General features: G+C 38.0%; 1 protein-coding gene across 6 annotated transcripts in view; it reads left to right on the forward strand.

Annotated features, from left to right (window-relative positions):
- The first annotated feature begins 5,122 nt into the window (after positions 1-5,122).
- Positions 5,123-26,930, forward strand: part of LCOR (ligand dependent nuclear receptor corepressor) — a 99,821-nt gene continuing 78,013 nt past the window's right edge. Inside the window, exons 1-2 of one of the 6 annotated variants that reach the window (XM_087824476.1) lie at positions 5,123-5,226; positions 6,246-6,319. Coding sequence is in view for 3 of the 6 variants with exons in the window: in XM_087824475.1 (XP_087680601.1) it covers positions 5,134-5,230 (97 nt within the window). In the remaining 3 variants the exon portion in view is untranslated. Of the gene's footprint in view, positions 5,231-6,245; positions 6,320-6,350; positions 6,686-26,930 lie in introns of those variants that run through there. The other 5 variants (XM_087824477.1, XM_087824475.1, XM_087824480.1 and 2 more) reach the window with 5 other exon arrangements.

Raw genomic sequence — 26,930 nt, forward strand, 5'->3', positions numbered from 1 at the left:
TTCAGATTCTAAGATCCTGGATCATGGGATGTATGTAGACTTGTATGGCCAGTTTGCTCTCAGTAGCTGCCATCATTCACCCTCTCACATAGGGTTCCTACTTCTCAACAGCCTTGCCCATTTGGGGATTCATCTCACAGTTTTATTTTGTGTTTCTTTGATCACTAGTGAAACTATTTCTTCATATACTTGTGAGCCATATGGTTTTCTCACCTTTTGATTTCTTGATTATGCTTTTATCATTTTTTAAATTGGGTTACCAATCTACAGGATCATCCTACAGAATAAAAGGCCTGTTTTCAAAAAACTGTCAAGGTCATAAAAAAACAAGGAAAGGCTGAGGAATTGTTCTAGATTCGAGCAGACTGATATATGACAAGTTCAATTGTCATGGGTAGGATTTTGGAGCAGAAAAGAGAAAGAGACATTGTTGGGACAGGTAGTGAAATTTTAATGGGGGTCTGTGTTGTATCAATGTTGATTTCCTGACTTGGAAGGTTATATCATGGTTATAAAGAAGAGTATCTTTGTTTTGTGAACATACACATTGAATATTTAGGGGTAATAGGAAATCAAGTCTGTAGCCTTCTATCAGATTGTTCATAAAAAGACTCGACAACAATAAAACCATATATAGATATATACACAGAGAGAGTAAAAGCAGTTGTGGTGGAACTAACAACTGAAGACTCTGAGTGGAAATATGAAAATTCTTGCAACTTTTTTGTAATTTGAAATCACTTCAAAATAGATACAATACACATTCATATTTATATTTTTTAAAAACCATGAAAATGTATGTTCACATAAAACCTTATACACAGCTATTAATAGCAGCATTACTTATAATATCCTAAGAGTGAAAACAATAAAAATATCCATCAACTGGAATAAACAAAATTTTGTATATGCATATGATGAAATATCATTCAACAATTAAAAAGGAAGTATTGATACATGCTACAACATGGATGAACCTTGAAAACTGTGCTCCGTGCACTCTCCCTCCTGGGAGCAAGCCCACACCTTTCCCCTCCTCCTCTTCTTCCCCCACAGGCAAGCATCTCTTCAACTCTAAGGGACTCCACAAGGCTTGCAACCAGGGCAGCAATGGGCAGCAGCAGTTTGTCCCAAGCAAACCCCCAAGGCCCTCTTTTCTCTGATTTCTCACTGAACCAAAGCAGACCAGTGTAGGCTCATTTCCCCAGCCCTTTCTTATCTCACTGTCCCAGCTTTAATAAACGTCCTCTAAAATAAAAAATAATAAAGAAATTTTAAAAAGGAAAGAAAGAAAACACTGTGCTCAGCAAAAGCAACCAGTCACAAAAGACCACAAATTCTATTGTTAAAGAATAGTAAGAAGCTAGAAAAATTCCAGGATAAGCAGAATAGAGAAACTGAGACAGATAGTTAAACAGCAGGGTTGTTTTTTTAAATTAATCTTTGTTGTTAAAAGTATTACAAATGTCTCCTTTTCCCCCCATTGATCCCCTTCACCCTGTACCCCTCCCCCCAGGCCTTCACCCCACTATTGTATGTGTCCATGGGTTATGCATATATGCATATAAATTCTTATGTTAATCTCTACCCACCCACACACCCACCCCCACCTTCCCTCTAAGATTTGTCAGTCTGTTCCATGCTTCTGTCTCTGGATCTATTTTGTTCATCGGTTTATTTTGTTTATTAGATTCTTACATGTGGAATCTAATGAACAAAACAGCAGCTTTTGACTACCTAGTAAATCCTATCTTCCTAAACTAAGAACACTTAAGAGTAAATGGTTTGCACTTCTCCTCTCCAACCAGAGGGTAAATAGCTTAAATCACCCTACACTGGGAGACATATAACAGAAATACAATTAGTGCCATTTGCCAACCATACCCAAGGACAGACAAATTAAGAGAATAAATTTCATTTTGGCACATCTGCATAAAGCTGATGAATTTTCTGTTGATCCACCTCTAAGACCTCCCCTAAGTGCCCAGCCTTTAAAACCCCTGAAACTGAAGGTTTCAGGATACTCTCAATCCAGGGAGGACGCCCCCGCCATTCCCTCCCCTCTCTCCTTCCCCCAGATCAACTATAACCCATCTGAACTTGGGCAAATTACTTAACCTCTCTGTGCTCTGTTATTAAATGGGGACAATTGATTGGGCTATTGTGAAGAATAAATGACATAATCCATGAGAAGTTCTCTAAAATGGGTCTGTCATTTGTTGGAATTCATTAGAAATTGTTGTTGTTGTTTTAAAGTCTTCTATTAGCACGCTTTTTCCTCCTTAGAAGGCTCCAATTCATTTCATCCCCCCACTTATCTGTGGTCATTTCCCTATTACATGCCACCTCCAACTAATCAGGCACAAGGTTGCTGTAATGTTGGCCAACTATCCCATGGTTCAGAGTTTACTCCCCAGTCTCCAATAGTCCTTCTCTGTGTTCCATTTCTCCCATTGTGAGAACTGCAGTACACGACTCAGACAATGTTTTCACAGGCCATGGTCTCTGCTGTCCTTCCTTCATACAGTCACAGATTGATTCCAAACTGTATAAGCACCTTGGCTTCCTGCAGACTGCTCAAGCAGATGAGAACTTAAAAAGGCCTAATCACAAGAACTGATATTTATTTCTTGCTAACAATGTGCCAGGCACCACACGTGATTGTTTCGTTTCATCTTCATATCTATGTGCCCTCAGTGCCTAGGACTTATTATAGAAACTTAAAATGTTTGTCACATTGCTCAACTGTGCGATGAAACTGAATGTGAGAATGAATCGTCTGCATGCAGTGTACTGCTTCTAGTTGCAGAACAACTCAGCAGATTTGGGAGTCAGAGAGATCTTAGTACAAATTCTGCTTCTGCCATTTGGTAGCTTTGTGACCTTTGACAAAGGCACTTAACCTCTCTGAGTCTTGAATCTCTAATATGGAAAATGTAAAAAGTAGGTAAAAATAATACATACTCTGGCATTGTTAGTCAGATGGAATGAAATCAAGTTGCAATGCTAAACATACAGTAGATGCTCAACAGATGATAATTATTATTATTGTCCCTTTATTCTTTCTTCCAAATAGGCCTTTGTAAGAAGTCAACTGTATGTTAGTTCCCAACTGAAAATAAGTGAAGCAGTAATTGCAATTGAAAGTGGAGTAGCAGAAATGGCATTGAATTGGAGCTTGGGAAACCTGTGTTCTGGCTTCCGTTGCACTCCCTCTGCAGCAGCTATGTAACCTTGGTGAAGGCACTTTAAACTGTCTGGGCAAGTCCATGCTTCAAACGAGAGAACCCATGCCTCACATTTGAGTTGATCCTTGAAGTCTCCAGGATCCTCTTAATCTCTCTGAGACTGAGATTATGTTGAGGAAGTATTACCTTTGGTTTGATTATTTTTAAACACAATATATGGGGTCATTGGAAAATATGTTCATTATTAACTCGTTTTATAATTACATGTTGTTCATTTATTTCAAATTTTATGAAACATACTTCCTCCAAAAACCAGAAACTTGGTTAAAAGCTACAAAAGACTCAAACCTACCACCTAGCGGCAAAGAAAGGAAGTTTTTCCATCTTTTATCTCATATATGTCCTCTCCCCTCACCACTCAGGACAGCTTTACGTACACAGAAATTCAATACTTCACGACTTAATAGCTCGTTCATTTGAAAGTCGATGAAATATTGTGGACTTTTGAGAAGTGTGGAAAAATCATTGGTTTTTAAGATTGGGGAGCAGAAAGTGCTTTTCTATTCATACATCTCAAACCACTCCTACCCAAGAGGCCCACTCAATCCATCTCTTTATGGACAGACACCCCATTCCACAAGTGCTTGGTTCAGAGAACCAACACCACTGACCTTTGAAAGGCAGAAATCAATACACCAATGGGATCCCTGACACCAAGTACTTACTTAACGAATTTGTTTTACCGACTACAGTAATTAAAATTAAGTCTTCAAATTTAAATTTACATATCTAAAAGCAGGAATGCACCGTCCTTAATCTTAAACCCCAAATGTGAGGAAGAGCCAGCATTCCGGGGTATCCTGGGCCTATTGTTACAGAGGGATCTATTTTCCATCTCCTTTTGGTTTTGTGTGCCCCTCCTCTCCTCTCCTAGCCTTTTCCTTCCCTCTTTCATTCTTTCTTCTCTCTTTTTACTTTCAAGTAACAGTCAAGTAATTAAGATCAGCATTATGTCTGAATGGGACAGGTAGTTCCTTACTCAGAATGATTTTACTGTTCCAGGCTTTCACCTGAAAACCCCCTTCGAAAATACTCTTCTTCCAGTCTTTTTTTGAAATGCGGAATTAAGCCATTTCCAGTACTGTTTTTACGTATTAAGCCGCCTTTTCAACTATCATTCTCACTTCAGCACAGTTTTCTTAAACTCCCTTCCACACAACACAGAAGGGGTTCTGAACCTGTCATCCTGAGATTTTCGCCTCTGGCCAATCTTGCTAATAGGAACTTTGTTTTTTACTTAAGTTAAAATGCTTGCTTTTAATTTTTACCGGATTTACGAATGTTGTCTAAGCCTTCCAACGACTTAGTAAAATGTATCCTTTCACCTTTTAAAACTTTAGGGTTCAGTGCCTCCACGGGCGTCGAGCATTTATTCTTAACTTTGCTTCTTAAACAGGCTCGTGCGAGGAGCAGTTTCGACCGAGAAGTCCAGAGAACCAGTTACCACGAAACTTGCAACAGTTGGTGCCCGGCGATAGGCAGCTTAAAAGTGATAAATGGCTCTGGTTTAAGAAACAAAAAGCCTCGGGGAGGGAAGGCAGGGGCCGCCGTGGCCTCGGGGGAGAGCGCGGCGGCGGTGCGGGGGTCGCCGGGACTGAGCTGCGGCCGCCGGAAGGCGCCTTCCCGGGCTGCCAGCGGCGGCGGCCACGGCTGAGGACGCGGGGACTGCGCCCGCCGCCGCGCCGCGCCGCGCGCCGGGCGGGTGCGCACCCAGGTCGTCTCCCGGGCCACGCCGGGGCCACCGCGAGGTGAGACCTGCCCTGCCCCCGCGCAGCCCCCGGCGGGAGGTGCGACGCCCAGGCCGCGGGTGCGTGCGCGGCCCCGGGCGACGCGGCTGGGCGTGCGCGGGGCCGCGGCGGAGGCTGGGCCGGGCGGGCGGCAGAAGATGGCGAGGGTGTGTAGGCGGCAGCAATGCTCCGTTGAGAGACGCGGCTTTCGGCAGGAACTGGACTCGTGGCGCCACAAGCTCCTTCACTGTGTAGGTGAGATCCTGCCCCGGCCACCTCAGGCCCTCGGGTCGCCCCGCCGCCGGCCACCTGGGACGTGGGAGGGAGCCGGGGAGCGGGCAATTGCTGCTCCGGCCCGCCCGCCCTCTTTGGCTCGGGCGTCCCCCCTCCCCCACCCCCCGGAGTGCGGGCGCGCGCGACCTCCGGGCGGGCTCTCCTGGGCCCGGGCCCGAGCGCGCGCCGGCCCCTCCCCTCCGCTCCCCCTCCCCGGGGCGGGCTCTCGGGCGGGCGAGCGTGTCCCTCCGCCTCCCCTCCGCCCGGCGTCCCGGCGCCGCCGCCGGGTTTTGGTGGAGTCTCTCCCCGCAGCGCTGCCACTTGATGAGAGGCGCCGCCGCGGGTCTCGCGGAGCCCAGCGCGGGGCCCGGCCGGGGGGCGTGCTGGGCCGCCGCTCCGCCTCATCCTTCGCTCCTCGGGGCTCCTTCCCCATCCCGCGCCGCCCCTCCCCCACGCGCACCAGCGGCGCGCGCCCCGGGTCCCACGTGCACGCGCGGCGGGCCGGCGGGCGCTCGGGCGTGTGCGAGGCGTGAGGTGGAGATGGGGGCGGAGGGAGCCGGAGCTGTCACAGGCCCGGGGTCCGCCTGACCGAGCCAAGTGGGGTGTCATGGCCGCGGGGGGCAGCGGCTGCACTTCCTCAGCGGGCGGCGGCGGCGGTGGCGGCCGGGGAGTTAATCCTCGACGCTCGGGTCGGTGTGTGTGTGTATTTGTGTTCGGTGTGTGTATTTGTGTTCGGTGTGTGCGCGGCGGGGAGGAAGGGGGGTGGGACCGGGTCTGACCGAGGAGACAAGTCGCTCTTGTCCCCTCCCGGGGGATTTGCCGGAGCCGCCGCCTCTCCTAGAGCCTGGTCCTCCCCGCGCCTCCCGGACCTTGGGCCGCCCCGGGTGGCATTTTCCCCGCGGGCAGGAGGGAGTGTGGACGGGGGCGCCCCGGGAGGGGCCGGGTCGCCGAGCTGCGCCTCTCACACTATGTGTTTTGTCTGTTTTTCTCTCCCAAGGTCCCGTTTCCCTCTGTGCGGCGGCCGGCGGGACCATAAGGGCTTAACTCATATATTTAACCCCCCTCCAAAAAGTAAGTGGCCCGTGTGGTGTCTCCGCTGTGCCCGCCGCCCCCTAGCCCCAGTCCATCCTTGTGTCTGGCTCTCCTGTCCTCCAGTATTGTTATTTCCCCATCTTTTCCTCGGTGCTGCTGATGTGCGGGGAAATGCTCTCTCGCCGCCCTCCGTCGTCCCCCACGCCCAGTCCTCGGGGAGGCCCAGAATTCCAGCCCCCACCCCACCCGTGGGGAATACGCTTAGGAACCAGGTCTTCCCCAGCAGAATCCGGGAGATTCTATCCGTTCGATTGGGCCCCTCATCCCCTCCTTCCCGACTGGGTTTCGTTGGAGGAATTATGCAAATCCTGCTTTCTGGTGTCCATTCAGCGGCAATTTCATGCGGTGAGAAGTTCTCTTTGTTGTGCGAGGGGGAGAACAGACACTGATTTAATAGACATATCTGTTGGGGGGAAGGGTGAGGGGGTGTTGGAGAGGCTCAGTTTGGAAGAATTACTGCACTTGGTTCGCTCAATGTCTTTGTGTTTGAGCTTTCTGGCTTGACAGGAGGGTATGCCCTTTACAATGTCCCACAAGGGATGTTTTCTGTTATAGATTATAAAGCAAAACTGAAACTTTAAACAAGCCAAAAATAAGGTAACCTTTACCAAGAGGATATAAGGTTTTCCATTTCTGCAGTGTTTCATTAAGAGAATGTATGTGAATTTTGTTAAAGATTTGGACTGTAACATGAAAATTAATATGAGCAGTGCTTTAACGTATCTGATATCACTTTTGTTGTCCAAAGGTTAAAAGTACATTTTAAAACATATGCTTGTGTAAGTAATAAAGGCATGAATCAGGTTTTTGGTGTAATTTGTCTTGTGGATATATTTTAAAATTTCCCTCCTGCCGGTCCAACCCCAGCTCTGCCTTCCAGGAATCAGCCTTTGGTTCATCAGTTATCATTTGCTCTGCTCTGTTTCTGTTTGTTTTATTCTTTCAAACCTACCATACACTTGCTGAAATGTTAAGTCTGCTTAAGCACTTCTAGAGTTATGTATTATTTGTAACCATCATATAAGAGCTTACAAAAGGCATTTAGAAGGCTTTGAGAAGCATGAAATTAAAGAGTTTTCAGAATTGTGAATTAATACAAAATCCTGAAATTTGAAGAATTTTTAATTTGCTTCAGATTTTTAGTGATTGGTTGTTGTCTTTAAGTAGGGCTTTTTTGTTTTTATAAGATTTTGAAATTGATGACTATAATTCTGTAGATTTCTTAAGTTACTGTAGCTTTACTTTAGATGGTTTTAATGAGTTTTTTATCTTATTTTAATTCTCTTTGCTTTGAATCCTAGTCTTTTGCCTCAGGCCTCCTTTTTATCAGTCATTGCTAGTGTTAGTGGTTAGTTACTGCTGCTTGACAAAGCTTTTTAAAAACTGACTAATAAATCCTTCTGTAAATATCTGAATTGATTATCAAATTTTAGATTCATTTTTTGAAGGAGGATATTAATCTGGTGATCAGTTTTCTTAAAGCATACTTTTAAGTCCCAAATTTCCACTTTCGAGGTAGTAAAGTTCAGGAGATACTTAGAGTCCAGAGTGCAGAGCAGTATTTTAATCTGAACAGTAATACGTAGTTGATAGTCTCCCAACTAAAATCATTTGGGTGTCATATTTTCTCTTTTATGATGCAGGGTGTGGCAAAAGTAGGTTTACAGTTGTGAGTATGCAAAATGCAGAGTTTATTCTTGTTTTTTTATTAATGTATTATTTTCAATATGAACAACTGTAAACCTACTTTTGTCCCACCCTGTATGTAATTTAAGAGGAAAGTTATAAGGAAATCATTTGTAGTGTTAACTTTCTGTATTTAAAAGGACTGGCAGTGATCCTTATGTACAGTCCAAAAGATAACTATGTATGTTGTTTGTCACTAGCAGATGTAATAATCTCTTTTATTTTAGTGGGATTGGTTCTGAACAGTTAACCTTCTGTTTGATTCTCTTGAGTGATTATCGTAATACTTTGGGGTCATTTGGCTTCTATATTTAACTTATAGCAGTTTTAGGATTCAAAATAAATTATCATTTCCAAAATCTAATTCTCCCTTCTACTTTTTTGGCGGGGGAGGAGGACGGGTCTGGATTGTGGAGGTGGAAGTGTTGGTTTTTCCATTAATTATTAAGATTTAGTTGAATTGGGGTTAGTAGCAGGTTCATACAGTGATTATGGTCAAGATGAATATTTGGTCACCAGGTGATTATTGAGGTGTCCTCTGGAATGAAGATAATCAGTTCAGATTCCAGGAAGATTAGGTTCTAGATCTAAGCTGCCCGATCTGATGTAACCTATTGCTTGGCTGCTCCTCATCCTTGCTGTATTCTTGAGAAGCTCTTCCCAATGTAGGGAAAAGTTGTGAAAACCTATTGCTTGGCTGAAGGATAGCAGGATGAAGCTCTTTGACTTACACAGTTATTATTTCAAATTGTCCTAATTCCCTCAGATGTGCTTATAGCTGGAGCAATTCTAGGCAGCATCTGAATAATGCTTTTTTTAGCCTTATGGGACTACACAGGATGACCTGAAATTTTTTACAGAGTGAGAATTAGGTGTTCAGTGTCTATGGGGACTTGCCATTTCTGAGTAATTGCCTAATCACTTAGTTGTTTAGTAGTGCTATTTTTAGGAACCAAAGACAGTTAGGTAAGTATTTCAGTTAAATATTTATTAAACATCTCCTTTGTACCAGGCACTGTGGGCAAGCAAAGATATTGGGGAAGTTGCCCCAACCTTCAGGGACTTTATAGTCCTTAGAGAAACTGTAGTGTATTCAATTATAGTACAAGGCAAAATGCACCTTACCCTGGTGCAGGCAAGTGCTAGGGGTGTTTAGAAATGAAAGAAATCTCTTAAGGTGATGAAGGAAAACTTCATGAAGAATGTGGCAGATTTTTTGCTTCATTTTGATGAATATGGAAAAGACATTCCTGTCATGAAAAACAAATGAGCAGTTGTACAAAAGTACAATAATGTCTATTTAAATTGCAGTCCATGATTCATCTAGGGGACATATAGGGGATATGTTTGCAAAAGTAGGCTGTATGATTTTTTAATGCAGGTTAAAAAATGGAGTCTCTTTGTTAGGCAACTTGCAGTTTGCCATACATTTTGATCCTTAGCTCAGGGAAGGAATGTTTCCTTTATTTAAGGATTCCATTGTAGAACTCTACAATAATGACAGCTTGTTTTTTAAAATCACCTTTACAGGGACAATACTGTCATCCACAACAGTGTCTCTTCTAAGTAAGGTCATTTGGCGGCTATACCTTATTCCCTTGTACAAAACCTATTTTTGAAATTGCCTAAAGTCCATGACATTAATTCTTTGTATACCCTTATTGTTGACAAATTTTCATCCTTAAAGGTTGGATTTGGTATTTGGAAACACTCAAAAGTTTTTTCTGTGGCAAATAAAGGTATATATAAAATAATGAGATTGTCTTTTTTTTCCTGTTTTCCAAACTGGCCCTGAAAGCCCAGTAAATGGGGCTTGATTTGTTTTGATGTGCCTCAGAACTTCTCTGTTGAATCTTATTTTCTTTATATCTACCCATCTGCTCCATGGAGTCTGAATAATGGGTAGGTATGAATAAAGAAAGCTATTATTTTGTAGTTTCAAGTTAAAAACTTACTATTACTACTCTCCAAATTATCTGGTACTCTATTTGCCAATATTTTAAAACTATTCCTTACATTTGCCCATTGCTTTTGGGATAATTCCATTGTGAACTATTAGCTTATTTTATTTACTGTCTTTTGTATATGGGAAGTATCCAAGTACAGTTGTCCATACACTGAATTTTTAAAAGATTGAAATATAATTTACAAACCATAAAATTCACTCTTTTAAAGTGTACAATGAAGTGGTTTTAATTTATTCACAAGGTTGTGCAAACATCACTATCTAAATCCAGAATACTTTCATTACCCCAAAAAGAAACCCATACCCGTTAGCAGTCATTTCCCATTCCTCCTATGACCTAGCCCTTCGCAAGCCCAATCTTTGTTTCTATGGTCTTTCATATAAATATAATCATACCGTATGTGGCCTTTTTTGTCTGGCTTCTTAGCTTGTTTTCAAGATTCATCCATGTTGTACCATGTATCAACATTTTATTGCTTTTGATGGCTAAATAATACTGTATTCTATGGACATCCTATACGTTTGTTCGTTCATTAGTTGACAGACATTTGGGTGGTTTCTGCTTTTTGCCTATCATGAATAATGCTACTGTGAACATTAGCAGCATTGTTTGTGTAGACATTTGTTTTCATTTCTCTTGGGTATGTGCCTAGGAGTGGAATTGCTGGGTCATTTAATAACTATGTTTTAACTTTTTGAGGAACTGCCAGACTTTTCCAAAGTGGCGACAGTATTTTATATTTCCACCAACAATATGATTCAGTTTTTCCACCCTCTTGCTATCACTTATTGCCTTCTTCTTTTTTTTTTTTTTTTTTAATTATAGCTATCCAAGTGGATAGGTATGATGTCTCTTTATGGTTTTGACTTGCATTTTCCTAATGGCAGGTGATGTTGAGCATCTTTTCATATGCTTGTTGACCATTTGTGTATCTTGGGAGAAATGTCTATTCAGATCCCTAACTCATTTAAAAAATGAGTTAGTTGTCTTTTCATTGTTGAATTTAGGAGTTTATTCTGGATCTTAGACCCACATCAGTGTATGATTTTCAAATTTTTTGTTTTGTTAATCCTCACCCAAGGATATTTTTTCCATTCTATTGATTTTTAGGGAGGGAGGGAGGTAGGGACGTTGTGAGAGGGAGGCATTGATGGTTGCCTCCCTCACGTGCCAGGGATTGAACCTGAGACCCTTCCTTGCTTGGGCTGATGCTCTAACCATTTAGTCACACTGGCCAGAGTGATTTGCAAATGTTTGTTCTCATCATATCCTCAATTTGAGAAGATAAACTGCAGTATACAGTAAGCCCATCAGTTAAGGTTGTCAATAAGTTTTTCTGATTTTAAGTGAAACAGTGTATAATGTCACCAATTTTACCATAAGTTAATTGATATAAACAAGAGTTATGTTCCTGTGCCATCTCATCAACATTCTGATGAAATAATGTTGAATGAAACATTATTCAAGGACCTGCAGTATCTGGGAAGGGAATAATAGATAGAGTAGTGGTGTAATTGGAATAAACTAGAATTACTCAGGAAAGGCTTCATTAAACATCCTTTTCTATGAATTATTAAAATTGTTAGTTATTTGATGGAGTGGTGTAACAACTTTGCTATCCAAATCTTCTAAATTCCTGCTTTTCTATAGTGAGGGTTCATATATCAAGTTCAGATAATAGCATGGTAAATTACATTATTACAATCTGTTCTATGCCTGAATTTTGCATAGGAAATAAAGGTTTGGATAGAGAAGGATACCTTTACACTACATAGACATTTTGTCTGTATCTATCCTGTTTCTAAGTTTGATAATGAGAGAAATCTATATAATAGCAGTATTTTTGAAATTTCAGATTACTTTTTTCTTTGCATTTTATAAAACCCAGGTACCTGACATTATATTTATGGCAAGTTAGTATGTGATTTTATTTTCTGGTGCTAAACTAAATATGCTGTTTTCAAAAGACTTGAATTTTGCCATTAGTCTTAGTTTCTCTGATTTTTGAATTGGTTAGATTTGGTCTGTCACAAAATGTCAGGTGTAGTGATGTCTTAAGGATGAAATTGAAATCTTATGAGGTAGGTGGCAGTAGTCTGAGAATCCTTTACTTATTGGATTGTCTCTGAGGGGCAAGTTAGAAAAGCTATACAGTGATGGTTGACAATGATTTTTGTCTTATTTTTATTTCTTTGTTCCACATGTTTATGTATATTTATTACAGAGAATTATGGATTCTTTTGGTATATCACTTGATTAATTTTCTCAATTCATTATTACGCAGTCCAAGGAAGTTACATGTGTAAAGTCAGTTTTTGAGGGTTTTTTTTTTTGGTAAAGCCAGTTTTTGTTGAGTGCCTGTATTATAATGAAATTTTTGTAGTCTAGTTTTGTATAACATGTATTTTTTCAAAGGGAGTAGATAAAAGAAAAAAAATATGATGTAACCAGTGATTTAGACTTACATTTCAAATTTTGGTATTGAGAAACTATTAATGAATATGTTTGAGACATTTCATACTACTAAGGAGAAAAAAGAAATTCTCCTCAGCTGTACGTATTTTACAATTGTATGAAAAACTGTTACTATAACTGTACTTTACCACTTGAAGTAAAGGAGTATGTTTTATATCTTATAACTCATTAAAAGTTTGTCCATCACAGTCGTTTTAAAAAGTTTGAAGGGGATCATTTAGAAACCAAATTGTCTGAGGAGATCTTTGGTTAGCATAACTGGGGAATAAATTCTAAAACCTGACATTTAGAAAACAGGAGATGTCAGAAAAATGTATTAATTGTGTCACCATTTTATATCTGCATAGCACATTTTACACTTTCTGGAAAACTTTCACGTACATTATTTTGTCTTTATTTAGAAATGTAGAAAGATAAGGATGGGTATTAACAAAACAATTGGCCAGTTAGGAAACATTGAGTAATAACTCTTGTTAAAGCAGTCAGGAGATTTTCCTTAGCATAGATGCTTCCACTTATCCACAGAAATTATTGTGTGATATTTTAATGTTTGAAACATTTACCTAACTTCTCAGGTAAAAGTAAAACATAACAACTCTTCCAGAAACAAACTTAATTTAACTTGCTCTAATTGCTGTATGAAATTACATAGTAATTTTCTCCCTCTTTTAAAGATGATACACTTTGAGACTTACTTTTGGGGTTAGAAGATTTGAACATCAATATTATTTCCCATGGGAATTATTATTATTGGAAAAACTTGTATGAAGAGCATTTTCATTCTCATTGGTAATACTTGATAGTCTCTGACTATTATGCATTCTCACGATTAACTTATTTTTCACAAAGTCTGAATCATTTTATTATGGTCATTATTAATAAAGTATTGTGTACATTTCTCTTATTAGTTGAATCTTTAGAGGTTTCCAAAGGGTGAAGATACATTCTCCCTCTCCTAAATTTACAAAATAAAGGGGAAGAAAAATTAATTTGAAAAGATCTCTAGGTTTTATCTTGCTTGCTAAAAGAAAATCCCACATGTGAAAATACGAATTTACCACAAAGAAATATATTTCATTTTACAATAGAATTCACATCTGATTTAATATAAGTACATGCTATACTAGTACGTTTAGAATTGTTGGTTTATACAAATTTTAGAGGAAGGAGTTGTTGAATTTGTTAAATTAAGACATGCTTACATTCAGTTTGATGCTGTCTTGTATTCCACATTTTTTTTATTGTTCCCAATGCGTGGATATTTGTCAGCTTTTATGTGAATACTTCCCTTCCTCCCAATATAGGTCATTTGTAGGTATTTTCTCTAGACCCACCCATGGATCTTCTTGTGTTCTCTCTTACCTTTCTTTCCATCTTTTAGATTCATTTTAGAGGTAGAAACGATGCTAGAACTTGTTTTCTTGTCCAATCAATTAAAAGGGAAGGAATTTTAAAAAATCTTTCATTTAGGAAAACTTCAAACATACACAAAAATATAATAGTACAGTGAACACCCAACTTTTTTCAACTAAAGGACATTGTTTCATTTCCACTAGATTATTTTGAAGCAAATCCCAGACATAATATTTAGTATTGAATCTTTTTTACAATCTTTTGTATAGTACTGTGTCACTCTTTCTACCTCCCATCCCTATGTAGTGGTTGATAAATTTAAAGGAATGAGATACCTAAGTATGGAAAAGAGAAGTTTTTGTTTTACTAATATTTATTAAAAGCTACCACATATTCAGCATTTACTATGTGCCAGACAAGAGTCCTTTGATATTAATATCTGTTTTACAAGTGGAGAAACAGATTTGGAAAGATGAAGGATTTCATTTATGGTCACTTAGCTAAAGAGTGGTATACCCGAGACTGAAATTCAAAAGCCTGTGCTCTTTAATCTTAAACATTAAAGCAACACCCTTCTTTTAGACTTTCTATTTGGTTTTGCAAAATTGCCTCCCCCCCTTCTTTGTTTCCAACTACTGATTGCTTATTTGATTTATGTTACATTAAGGAATTATGGTTTCTATGCCCATAATCTTACGTAAATGGTAGCATAATTAGTCTTTAAATTCTCTGGCCTAGAATGCCTTGTCCCCTTCTCTTGAGCAGCATTATGGTCCTGTTTTGTCTTTTTCTTCTTGATTTTTTTTTTTTAGTTTTGTCAGTAGTATTCAGAGCTAAATGGGTTTCTGAGTTGAATGTTTCCACTGGCTTAGTTTTCCTTCATATGTTGCTAGACTGGCCTTCACCATTAGCTGAGATTTGAGCATAGCTTAGAAGAGGAAAGAGCAAAGAATATCCAAGTGATTCTAGACCTTAAGCTTGATGAACCTTCCATGCAGACCAGATTAGTTCACAGGAGACTTTGAAGTTGGTAACAAAAGCTTTATAGTAACAGTGTGTTACTATATATCCTTCCCAGAGACCTCATGTGGGGGTGAAGGGGGCAACCTGCATAAAGTAGATTGAGGTCAGGATTCAGGATTCCTGGATTTTAGCCAAATGTCTTCGCAGTTCTAACCTAACTGTGACTTAGATTTGGTGCAGTTGGCAATAAATATTTTAAAATGTGTGATGGAAAGGGAAGTTGTCGAGTAGTGTATAATTTCTGAGACGGGGAAGAAGCAATTTGGTAAATTTAAAAAATTATACCCTGTTTTGGTAATTTCAGACATCATTGATCTTAGATAAAATGCTAGTTTTTATTAGTAGATACAGAAGGGTGTTGTGACAAAGGTAATAGAAATTTCCATCAAAATAAAATGGGGCCCGGCCAGTGTAGTTCAGTGGCTGAGCATCCACCCATAAACCAGGAGGTCATGGTTTGATTCCTGGTCAGGGGACATGCTGGGATTGCAGGCTTAATCCCCAGTAGGGGGCATGCGGAAGGCAGCCGATCAGTGATTCTCATCATTGATGTTTCTATCTCTCCTTCTCCCTTCGTCTCTCTGAAATCAGTAAAAACATATTTAAAAAAAATAAAATGGGAAACTCCTTACCTAAGAATAAAAAGTGACAGAAACATAAATGTTTGTGATTATGTTGCTGTGTTGAAATGTGGCTTTTTTATTGAATGATTAATGATTTAAATACTTATCATATATGTTAGGTTATGTGAATTTTCATTCCGCTAATAAGGAAGCTGACAGAGTTTAACTTATATAAATGGGCATTGATTAGCTTATCTGATCACAATAAAATGATTAATTATAAAAGGGTATTAAGAAGTTGATAGCCCGGCTGGGCGTGGCTCAGCGGTTAAACGTCGGCCTAGGATCCAGGAGATCACGGTTTGATTTCCGGTCAGGGCACATGCCCGGGTTGCGTGTTCGATCCCGTCAGGGATGTGCAGGAGGCAGCTGATCAGTGACTCTCTTATCATTGATGTTTCTCCCTCTCTCTCCCTTCTTCTCTCTGAAATCAATAAAGATATATTTTAAAAAAATAGTTCATAAATCTTTGGGAATAGTTATTGAAAAAAACCTTTAAGCTGGTCTTTTTTCTATCAATGATTAATATAACTAATACGTCTTTTTAAAATGGTTTAGTTAATATATCACCTATGGTCAGTGGTCAGTATATTAAAATTTTACTTACTGTTTACCTGTTGCAAACCTCACAGTTATCTTTAGCAATAATATTTTTATGATGATATGTTAGATTCTCTATTTGGGTCTGTTTTCTGTATTGGAAAGAGAATACATTAAGATAAAAATAATGAAATAACATGGATTTCTAACAGTTTTTTGAGAGTACTAGAATTTTGCTGTGACTTCTTAAAAGAAAAATGGGTATGATTAAAGTGATAAAGCCTTTTGCCATGTGAGACTTGTACAACCAATTTTTGTGTGTATATACTATATATAGCTTTTCACTGTGGAATATTTATTAAAATAGATTTTGGCATGTTAGAATCAATAGATATATACGGAGAGTCAGAAATCCACATATATCTCCTGAAAGCAATTTCAAGACTCATCGCTTATGGTTACCAATGTACAGTCTTATCTAAAAATAACATTTCTTGCCGGACTGGTGTGGCTCAGTGGTTGAGCATCAACCTATGATCCAGGAGATCGAGGGTTGATTCCCAGTCAGGGCACATGCCTGGGTTTCCATTTTCGGGCTTGATCCCCACTAGGGGGCATGCAGGAGGCAGCCGATCAGTGATTATCTCTCATCATGAATGTTTCTCTCTCTCTCTCCCTTTCCCTTTCTCTGAAATCAATAAAAAGTCATATTTTTTAAAAATTTCATTAAAACAACATTTCCTTTTGCCCCTTTCTCCTTAGGCAAAGAACTTCCATCTAATTTTCTATAACATGTCCAGATCAAAGATTAGTACATTTTATTGGGGAAAGGTAAGGCTAAATTCATAAATGGGGGAAAAGTAGAGAAGAAAAACTAGAACTTTCCACATTAGTGAGAAAATTTTAGGCAGGCCTTATCTGGAGCTGCAAATCTGTGTGGGACTTAATTTTTCTAAAAAAAAAAAGTAGGCCGCATAGGTGACAGTCCAACTTGAGTGAGTTGTTTTGGTCAAGACTGTTAAGCTATTAAGAAAACTGAATTATTCAGAGATTTTGATCTTTTAAAAGCAAGAGAATATAAATTAATGGAGAAGAGTATTCTAATATAGTTACATTGATAATAAATAAATTGACATTATAGGCAAGGACAAGGAAACAGACATGATCATCCAGGGAATTTTTTTCCTTTTGTTTCTTTTCCTGAGGACTTAAACTTTATTTTGGAAAAAAGTGGAAGGGTTTTTCTTGTTAAATGATTTATTGTTTATTTATTTTCTCTCAGACATTACATGATAGAAATTATTTCTCAGAACTATATGAAGATGTTTAGGTAAAAATATCTTTAGTAATCACTGTACCTAAGTAGCCAGTACATATTTTATCTGATGTTCTTTATCAAGTAATCCAGATGAAACCAATTCATTCAATATTGATGAATATGAATCATCAATCAGTATTGATGAATATGAATATATATATATACAGTTACAAGTAGGAAAGAAGGTAAAAAATAAAGACTGTATTAAGAAACAGGAAAGTCTGTTGTGAAATTATTCTGCTGCCAGTGTCTGGTTCCTGTGAGTCAAGAACAGAAGCATAAGCAGTGATAGTAATGATATTGGTTGCTGTTATATTTGAGTGGATTATGAAATAAGCAACACCCTTCAAAACCGGATGCTGGCCCAGCCAGGCATGGCTCAGCAGTCGAACATCGACCTAGGATCCAGGAGATCGCAGTTCGATTCCCGGTCAGGGCACATGCCTGGGTTGCGGGCTCGATCCCCATTCGGGGGCCTGCAGGAGTAAGCCGATCAGTGACGACTCTCTCATCATTGATGTTTTTCTCTCTCTCTCTCCCTTTCCCTTCCTATCTCTGAAATCAATAAAGATATATTTCAAAACAAAGCAAAACAAAAAACCTAATGCTGAAAGGATCCTTGTTTTCAGATGGCAGAGTATAGAATACACAGGATCTTCAGATGTTTGGTCCAATAATGCAGCCTAGGATTCTGCCAAGAATGTTCTTTCAGTAATGAGTAATTTGCTTATGCATGAGACAGCTTTTCATTCATCATCCTTCTCTACTCTATATCTTCATCTTTTCTTTATATTTTTTCTTTTTGTGCATGTAAAATTTATGTGTTTGGAAATACATTAAGAAGCAAAGTGAATTTTTAAAATAAATGTATATATGTATTTTATTCTGGGGAAACAGATGCCTTCAGAAGCTCATGGAAATAGGCATGACTTTGGAAGTAGAACCAATGGTGGTTATAGTTAAGAAAATGAAATTAATGAGAGTTCAGTAATGAAATATATTCAGTGAAGTTTTTTGTTTTGTTTTTTGATCTTCAGCCGAGAGTATTTTTTCCATTGCTTTTCCAAGAGGGAGGGAGGGAGGGAAGGAGGGAGGGAGGGAGACATCAATGTGAGAGAAACACATTGATCAGTTGCCTCTTACACATACAAGGATTGAACCTACAAGCTGGGTATGTGCCCTGACTGGGAATCAAACTAGCAACTTTTCAGTGCATGGGACAATGCTTAACCAAGCCACATAGGCTGGGCCAGAGAAGTTGTAAAAAAGGTTTTAAGTAGACTGAACACAGTGCAATTTAAGTTCCAGAGAGAAAAATCACTGTTCTGTATTATAAAAATATTTAAAAGAATTGTGTTATTATTTAGAAATATATACAAAGAACAAATTTTATGAATCAGCTTCAACAGATACTTTTTCTTGTGACCTATTATTTATTAAGCAAACATGAAGTTCTTTGCCTCTTAAGTCAATTTTTACAACCCTCCTACACAGTATTTACTATTAACACTATTATATAAGAATAAACTAAATTAGTTCTCTATATATACTCCATAGCTGGTGAAATGTCAAGATAAAATTCATACCCAGGTCTGCCTAAATCAGAGCCACATTTTATTGTTGCATTTCCAGAATGGGCCTCAGAATGTGGTAAACTGTTGGAGAACTGATGAAGAGGAACTAAACTTCTGAATTCAGAGTACATTTAGCAGCCTCTTCCATCCTATCAAGATATGATGTTTCCCCAAATATAAACCTTAGAAATTGAGTCTCTAATGAGCTTCCCTGGTAGAGAATACTTCACATGGGTCGTCACAACATTTTCCTGGGGAAATTCAGTATGACCTGGTGACTCCACTGGGAGAGTACTCTTGGGACTTATGCTTGGTTTCCTCTGGACTTTGCCCATGTGCCTTTTTCCTCTGCTTATTTTGCTTTATACCCTTTCACTGTAATAAATCACAGCCATGAATGTAACTTAAAAAGTTTTTTAAAGGGTTCGCTAGTCAGGTTAATATTTGAAAAGCATGCAAATCAGGTCTAAAATTATTTTTGTGCATTATGTGTATTCTCTAGGAGTTCATCAAATGTTCTTCATGTAACCTGGTGTTTTAAAAAAATGGAAATGGAAGAACCAATGCTTAATTTCAAGAAAGGTAGCATCTCAAGTTTTCTTAAAACTCATAGACAAAAGCCAGAAGAGACAAAACTGCTTGTAGTATATAAAAACAAAAATTAATTGCCCATTTATGCATAAGTTTATTTCTGGGCTCTCTGTTCTGTTGATCTGTGTGTCTGTTTTATGCCAGTATCATACTATTTTACTTACTGAAGCTTTGTGATATGGTTTGAAATCAGGAAACATGATGCCCCAATTTTGTTTTTCTTTCACAAGATTGCTTTGGCTATTCACGGTCTTGTATCCGTTCCATAATTTTTTGCTCTATTGTTGTGGAAAATGGTCATTGGAACTTTTTTTTAATCCTCACCCAAGGATATTTTTTTCCATTGCTTTGCAGAGAGTGGAAGGGGGGGAGAGAGAAACATTGACTGGTTGCCTCCCACACGCGCCCCGACCCGGGCTAGGGGTCAGGCCTGCAGCCGAGGTATGTGCCCTTTTCTGTAATTGAACCTGGGACCCTTCACTCCGCAGACTGATGTTCTAATCAGTGAGCAAGACCAGTTAGGGCGCTCATTGGAATTTTGGTAGGGGTTGCATTGAATTGTTAAATAGCTTTGGATGGGCATGGACATTTTAACAATATTAATTCTCCCAATCCATGAGCACAAAATATGTTTATATTTACTTGTGTCTTCAATTTTATTTTTCATTAATGTTTTCAGTTTTAAATATATAGGTTTTTCACCTCCTTGGTTAATTTTCAGGTATTTTGTTCATTTTGATGCAGTTGTAAATGGGATTGTTTCTTAATGTCTCTTTCTGATAGTTCATTATTAGTGTGTAGAAATGCAGCAGAGTTATATTCTGCAACTTTACTGAATTAGTTTATTCTAACAATTTTTTGTTGGACTCTTTAAGGCTCCTTATGTACTATGTTATCTGCAAACAGTGAGAGTTTGACATCTTTCCAGTTTGGAAGCTTTTTCCCCCCTTGCTCAGAGTAGGGTTAATAATTCAGTCATGTGCTGCAAAATGATGTTTCAGTCAATGAAGGGCTAGCATATGTCACGGTGGTTCCATAAGATTAAAATGGAGCTGAAAATTTTCTGTTGCCTGGTGATGTCCTAGCTGTCATAATGTTGTAGTGAAATGTGTTACTTATGTGTTTGTGGTGATGCTGGTGTAAACAAACTGCTTCACTGCCAATTGTATAAAAGAAAAGCACATATAATTATGTACAGTACATAATACCTAATAAACAACTGTTACTGGTTTATGTATTTATTATGCTATACTTTCTATCATTACTTTAGAATGTACTCTTTCTACTTATAAAAAGTTTGCTGTAAAACAGTGTGCTGCGTTTCACCACCACCATCCTCATACATCTTGTGTTTACTTCATTCTTGATTGCATCATTTTCTCTTGTATTTGATTTAATTGCCTGTTCTTTTGTACAGCGTCATGCTGTACAGGCTTTTAGCCTAGAAACAATAGCTATACCATATTGCTTAGGTGGCAGTAGGCTGTACCACCTAGGTTTGTATAAGTACACTATGATATTTGCCCAATGACGAAATCGCCTAGCGACACATTTCTCAGAACATATCCCCATCATTAAGTGGTACATGACTGTACCATGTTAAGTAAACGTAGTGAGTCTTGTTCTTGATCTTAAAGAAAAGCTTTTAGCTTTTCACCTTTGAGTATGTTAGCTGTGCACTTGTCATATGTGGATGGCCTTTATTTTGAGACACATTCCCTCTATACCCACTGTTCAGAGTTTTTTGGTGTGTTTTTGGTTTTTTTGTTTTTTTAATCATAAATGGATGTTGAATTTTGTCAAGTGCTTTTTCTGCATCTATTGAGATGATCATGATTTGTTATCCTTCATTTTGTAACTGTGGTGTATCACATTGATTTGCTGATTTTTGAGCCATTCTTGCATCACTGGAATAAATCCCACTTGTGATCATGATGTCTGATCCTTTTAATGTATTGTTGAAGTCTGTTTGCTAATACAGTTGACACTTGAAGAATATGAGTATGAACTGCACTCATCCACTTATACCCAGATTTTTTTCAACATGTTTTCCTTAATGATTTTTTAAATTACATTTTCATTTCTCTAGCTTAACTTTATTGTAAGAATACAATATATAACAACATAGTACAAAGTATGTGTAAATTGACTATGTTATCAGTAAGGCTTGTGATCAACAAGGGGCTATCAATAAGTTTTGGGGGAGTGAAAAATTATACACGGATTTTCAACTGCATGGGTGGTCAGCATCCCAAGCCCTGTGTTGTTTAAGGGTCAACTGTATTTTGCTGAGGGTTTTTGAATCTGTATTCATCAGGAATATTGGCCTGTAATTTTCTATTGTAGTATTCTGATCTGACTTGGTTTTGGTACCAGGGTGATGCTAGCCTGGTGAAATGAATTTGGAAGAGTTCCTTTCTCTTCTATTTTTTGGAAGTTTGAGAATGATTGGTATTAATTCTTTGAGTGTTTGGTAGAATTTATCAGTGAAGCCATCTGGTCTTAGGCTCTTGTTTGTTGGGAGGTTTTTGATTACTGATTCATTGTCCTTATTAATAATTGGTTTGTCTAGATTTTTTATTTTATCATGATCCAATCCTGGTAGGTTGTATGTTTGTAGGAATTTATCCATTTCTTCCAGGTTGTCCAATTTGTTGGCATATAATTATTGTTCATAGTCTCTTGTGATGATTATTTTTATGGTATTAGTAATGATATCTCTTTTCATTTCTGATTATATTCGAGTCCTCTCTCTTTTTTTCTAGGTGGATCTAACTAAAGGTTTGTCAGTTTTCCTTCTCTTTTCAAAGAACCAGTTCTTCGTTTTATTGAGATTTTCTATTGACTTTTAAGTTTCTATTTCATTTATTTTTGCTCTAATCTTTGATGTATCCTTTCTTCTAATTTAGGGCTTTGTTTGTTCTTTTTCTAGTTCCTTGTGGTGTATAGTTAGGTTGTTTGAGATTTTTCTTGTTTATTCAGTGTAGGCATTTATCACTATAAATTTCCCTCTTAGAACTGCTTTCCCTGTATCCCGTACATTTTGGTATGTTACGTTTCCATTTTCATTTGTCTCAAGGTATTTTTAAATTTCTTTTGTTATTTGACCCATTGGTTGGTCAGTAGAATGCTGTTTAATTTCCACATATTTGTGAGTTTTCCAGTTTTCTTGTAATTTCTAGTTTTATATCATTGTGGTCAGAAAAGATGCTTGTACAATTTCATTCCTCTTAAATTTATTAAGAATTGTTTTGTGGTCTAAGATATCATCTACTTTGGAGAATGTGCCACATGAACTTGAGAAGAATATATATTCTGTTGTTTTTGGATGGATTGTTTACCTGTAATTATCTGTTAAGTCCATCTGGTCTAATGGGTTGTTTAAGACCAGTGTTTTCTTAATGACTTTCTTTCTGGATGATCTGTCCATTGATATAAGTGGGATATTAAAGTTTCCTGTTGTTAACATTACTGTCTCTTTTTCCCTTTAGGTCTGTGAATATTTGCTTTATATATTTAGGTGCTCCTATGTTGGGTGCATAAATACTATAAATGTTATACCTTCTTGTTGGATTGATCTTTTTATCATTATGTAATACCTTTCTTTGTCTCTAATTACAGTCTTTTTTAAAGTCTATTTGTCACATGTAAGTATAGTTACACTAGCTTTCCTTTGGTTTTCATTTGCATGGAAGATCTTTTTTGATTGTTTTATTTTCAGTCTGTGTGTGTCCTTACATCTAACGTGAGTTTCTTATAGACAACATATAGATGGATCTTTTTATTTGTGGCCATTAAGCCATGCTATGTGTTTTGATTGGAGAATTTAGTCCATTTACATTTAAACTAATTACTGATATATATGTGCTTATTGCCATTTTGTTAATTGTTTTCTGTCTGTTTTTGTAGTTCTCCTCTTTCTTTGTGATTCTTTAGTACTTACATTCCTTTCTCTTTCTCTTTTCTGTATTTACTGTAGGTTTTTCTTGGTGGTTACCATGAGGCTAACATATAATATATAGCAGTCTCTTTTAAGTTGATAACAATTTAAGTGTGATCCCATTGTAAAGGCCAACATTATTACTCCCATCGGTTTGTGTTTTTATGTCAGATTTTACATCTTTGTATCTTGTGTATCCTTTAATTTTTGCAGTCACAGATATTTTTACGACTTTTGCCTTTTAACCTTCGTACTAGTTTTATAAGTGATTAATCCACCACCTTTACTGTATACAGTACTTACCTTTCCAGTGAGATTTATTCTTTTGTATGTTTTTGTTTCTAATTAGCATTCTTTTCAGCTTAAAAAGTTCTTTAAAATTTTTTATATGGTTGGTTTTATGGTGATTAACTCCTTTAGCTCTTGCTTGTCTCTTTAATCTCCCCACTTCCAAATGATAACTTTGCTGGGTAGAGTATCCTTTGTTGGAAGTTCTTTGTTTTTTCCCCATCACTTTGAATATATTGCGCCACTCCCTTCTGGCCTGCAAAGTTCCTGCTGAAAAATCTGCTTATAGCCTTATAGGGGTTCACTTGTATGTAACAAGTTGGTTTTCTCTTGCTGCTTTTGATATACTCTCATTGTTTTAACTTGACATTTTAATTATAATGTGCCTTGGTGTTGGTCTCTTTGGGCTTCTGTTATTTGGAATTCTCTGGGCTTCCTAGATCTGGATCTGTTTCCTTCCCCAGGTAGGACGTTTTCGGCCATTATTTCTTCAAATAAGCTTTCTGCCCCCCCCTTCTCTCTCTCTCCTCCTTCCAGGAGCCCTATGATGTGAATGTTAGTCTGTTGCTGTGCCCTAAGTCCCTTAAACTATCTTTGCTTTCTTTTATTCTTATTTCTTTCTGCTGCCCTGAGTTAGTTCTGCTCCCTTTTCTTTGAGATGACTTATCCTTTTTTCTTAAGTTTATTTATTTACTTTTTTTAAAATTACAATTTACATTCAGTATTATTCTGTATTACTTTAAGGTGTTCAAAGTGGTTAGACAATCATATATTTTACTGACTTACCCTTTCTTCTGCTTCATCTAGTATGTTGTTGAACGCTTCTGTTAAATTTTTCAGTTCACTTACTGTATTAAACATGTAATTAAATCTTCATAATAATTGTACTAGGTAGGTATTATTTTATTTTATTTTTTAATCTTCACCTGAGGATATGTTTATTGACTTTAGAGAGAGAGGAAGAGGGAGATAGAGAGGAACACATCAGTGTGAGAGAGAAACATTGATTGGTTGCCTCCCATACATGCCCTGACTGGGAATCAAACCTACAACCTTTTTGGTGTACGGGATAACACTCCAACCAACTGAGCCCACCTAGCTGGGCCCTACATAGGTATTATTTTAATTTATAGATAGAAAAATAACTGTGTGGATTGATGCTACTGCAAATTTATGGTGTCCAACCTCAACTAGAGTCTCAGCAGTAGGAATTCTTTTGTGTATTCTTGGTCAGTTCCTGCAGTTTACCATAATGGCTCTCTTTTAATCCTGTGTACTCCTACTTTTCTCTCAGCTGATGATCTTATCACCTACAGAACAGTGAAAATTGAGGCTATTGAAAGGGAATATTTTCCCACAATTCTTCTTTCATCCCAACGACTACTTGGAAAATTTGAGAAAAATATTTACTTCTAAAACATTGTTTCAAATATTGACCACCTGAACAAAACCACTGAGATATTTGTAAAAATTGAAAATGTGAGGTCTTACCCCAGGTCTGCTGAATTAGAATCTTCTTAGGTGGGGCATGGAAATCTGTATTTTAAACAGTTATCTCAAGTGATTCTTGTATATACTGAAGTTTGAAAACCACATGCATATAGAACAAAATTACTTTAACCAGCATTTAAGGGCCTCTAAGATATCTGATTCTGGCTGACTTCTTCAGTCTCAGCTCTCTGTGTTTCCTGTCCAGTTCTCACTCTGTAATCCCTCAAGTCCTCTACCCACAAAATATAGATCACTCTTTTTCTAGTGTGCAAGCATTATTATACTACTTTATTTACCTTCCCTTTGTTTCTCCAATTCTACCCCTCTTGCTTTGCAAGACCCTTGAAGTCAATGACCATGTCATGATTTTTAAATTTTTTTTGTTTTTATTTTAAGCACTGGCACACAATGGATGTTCAGTAAATATTTGTAGAAAGGTAGAAAACAGTATTTTAAAATATTACAGACTAAACAAGTGACTGAAATTAAGAAACAGTGTTCTATTTATAGTGACTCAAGTTACTTAAGCAAAACCAAAATTAGTATGAATAAGAGGGAGTGTAGGTATTTTGGTCACACTTTGTGGTATCCTTATGGCTTTAACCTAGTAATTTTTAAGGGAGGTTGGTGGAGCAAGTTGCCACTTTGAGAACCACTGTATTAGAGATACTAAGAACTAGTTTTCTATGCACATGAATTGTATGGAGACATAAGTGAAACCTGACCTTTAACAGGTAAAACATTATTTATTTTGTCTTGTTTCACCTCAGAATGTAACCTTTTCATTCAGAATGTGTGTAATAATTTGAGGTTTCTGATTTTGCAGAGACAACTGGGTAAAAGTTGAAGGTGGGTGGCAGGTGAAAGAAGTGTTTAGATTGTATGTGAGTCTAAAAATGTTGGTGCTCTTTCCAGAAACCCAGGGACATTTATTGGCATACTGTGTGTGTAGCACAGTTTGCTTGAAGTAGAAACAAATGAACCATGAGCAATGATAGCCATACTAAAGGGCAAGACTGTCATGAATGTTCTTGATATGGAAATTTCAGTGTGACTTTGTCACCACTCTAGACACTGTGTAGTGATGTTGATCTAGGACTGTCATTGCTTTAGGGATGGTGGTGATGTGGCGGCATGTTACTGGGGAGTAAAAGATTTTATGGATGCTTTGTTTTTAGGTATTGATACTTAGGTTTTTATAACTCTGAAAGTTCCTTGTTCATAGTTTGCTATCAGGAGCTCAGAGATCCATACTTTAACAAGCATGAATGAATTTGTAAGTTTAGATTCTAAAACCCTTAGTTGCAGATGGCTTGCTGGATAGGGAATAGATATGGATACAAACTATTCTTTTTCTACTGGCTCTTCATTTCTCTTTGCCAAGTTTGGGAGAAAAACTGAAACAAAAAAGAGGTCCTGTTTCCAATCATATGGCATGTTGCAATATTCCACCTTTATCAGAACTCTTCAGAAACCCCGTGCAAATCAACTTAAGTCAAAAAGGTTGTTTTGTAGGTTTCTGAACTTGGAAGTTCACAGAGTAAAAAGCTAAAGCTAGGTTCTGACATGACTGTACTTAGAAGTTTGACTGGTGTCATCAGGAATGTCTCCTGTCTTCATATCTAAGCATTACTTTTATCTTTTGGTTTTGTTCTTCGGCAGATATGATGGTAAAGATGATCAGTGGAAGCTCTAGACTTAGAGGATTCTTAAAGTCCACG

Source organism: Miniopterus natalensis, chromosome 14 (genome assembly GCF_054644295.1).
Source record: "Miniopterus natalensis isolate mMinNat1 chromosome 14, mMinNat1.hap1, whole genome shotgun sequence".
Classification (NCBI taxonomy): Eukaryota; Metazoa; Chordata; class Mammalia; order Chiroptera; family Miniopteridae; genus Miniopterus; species Miniopterus natalensis.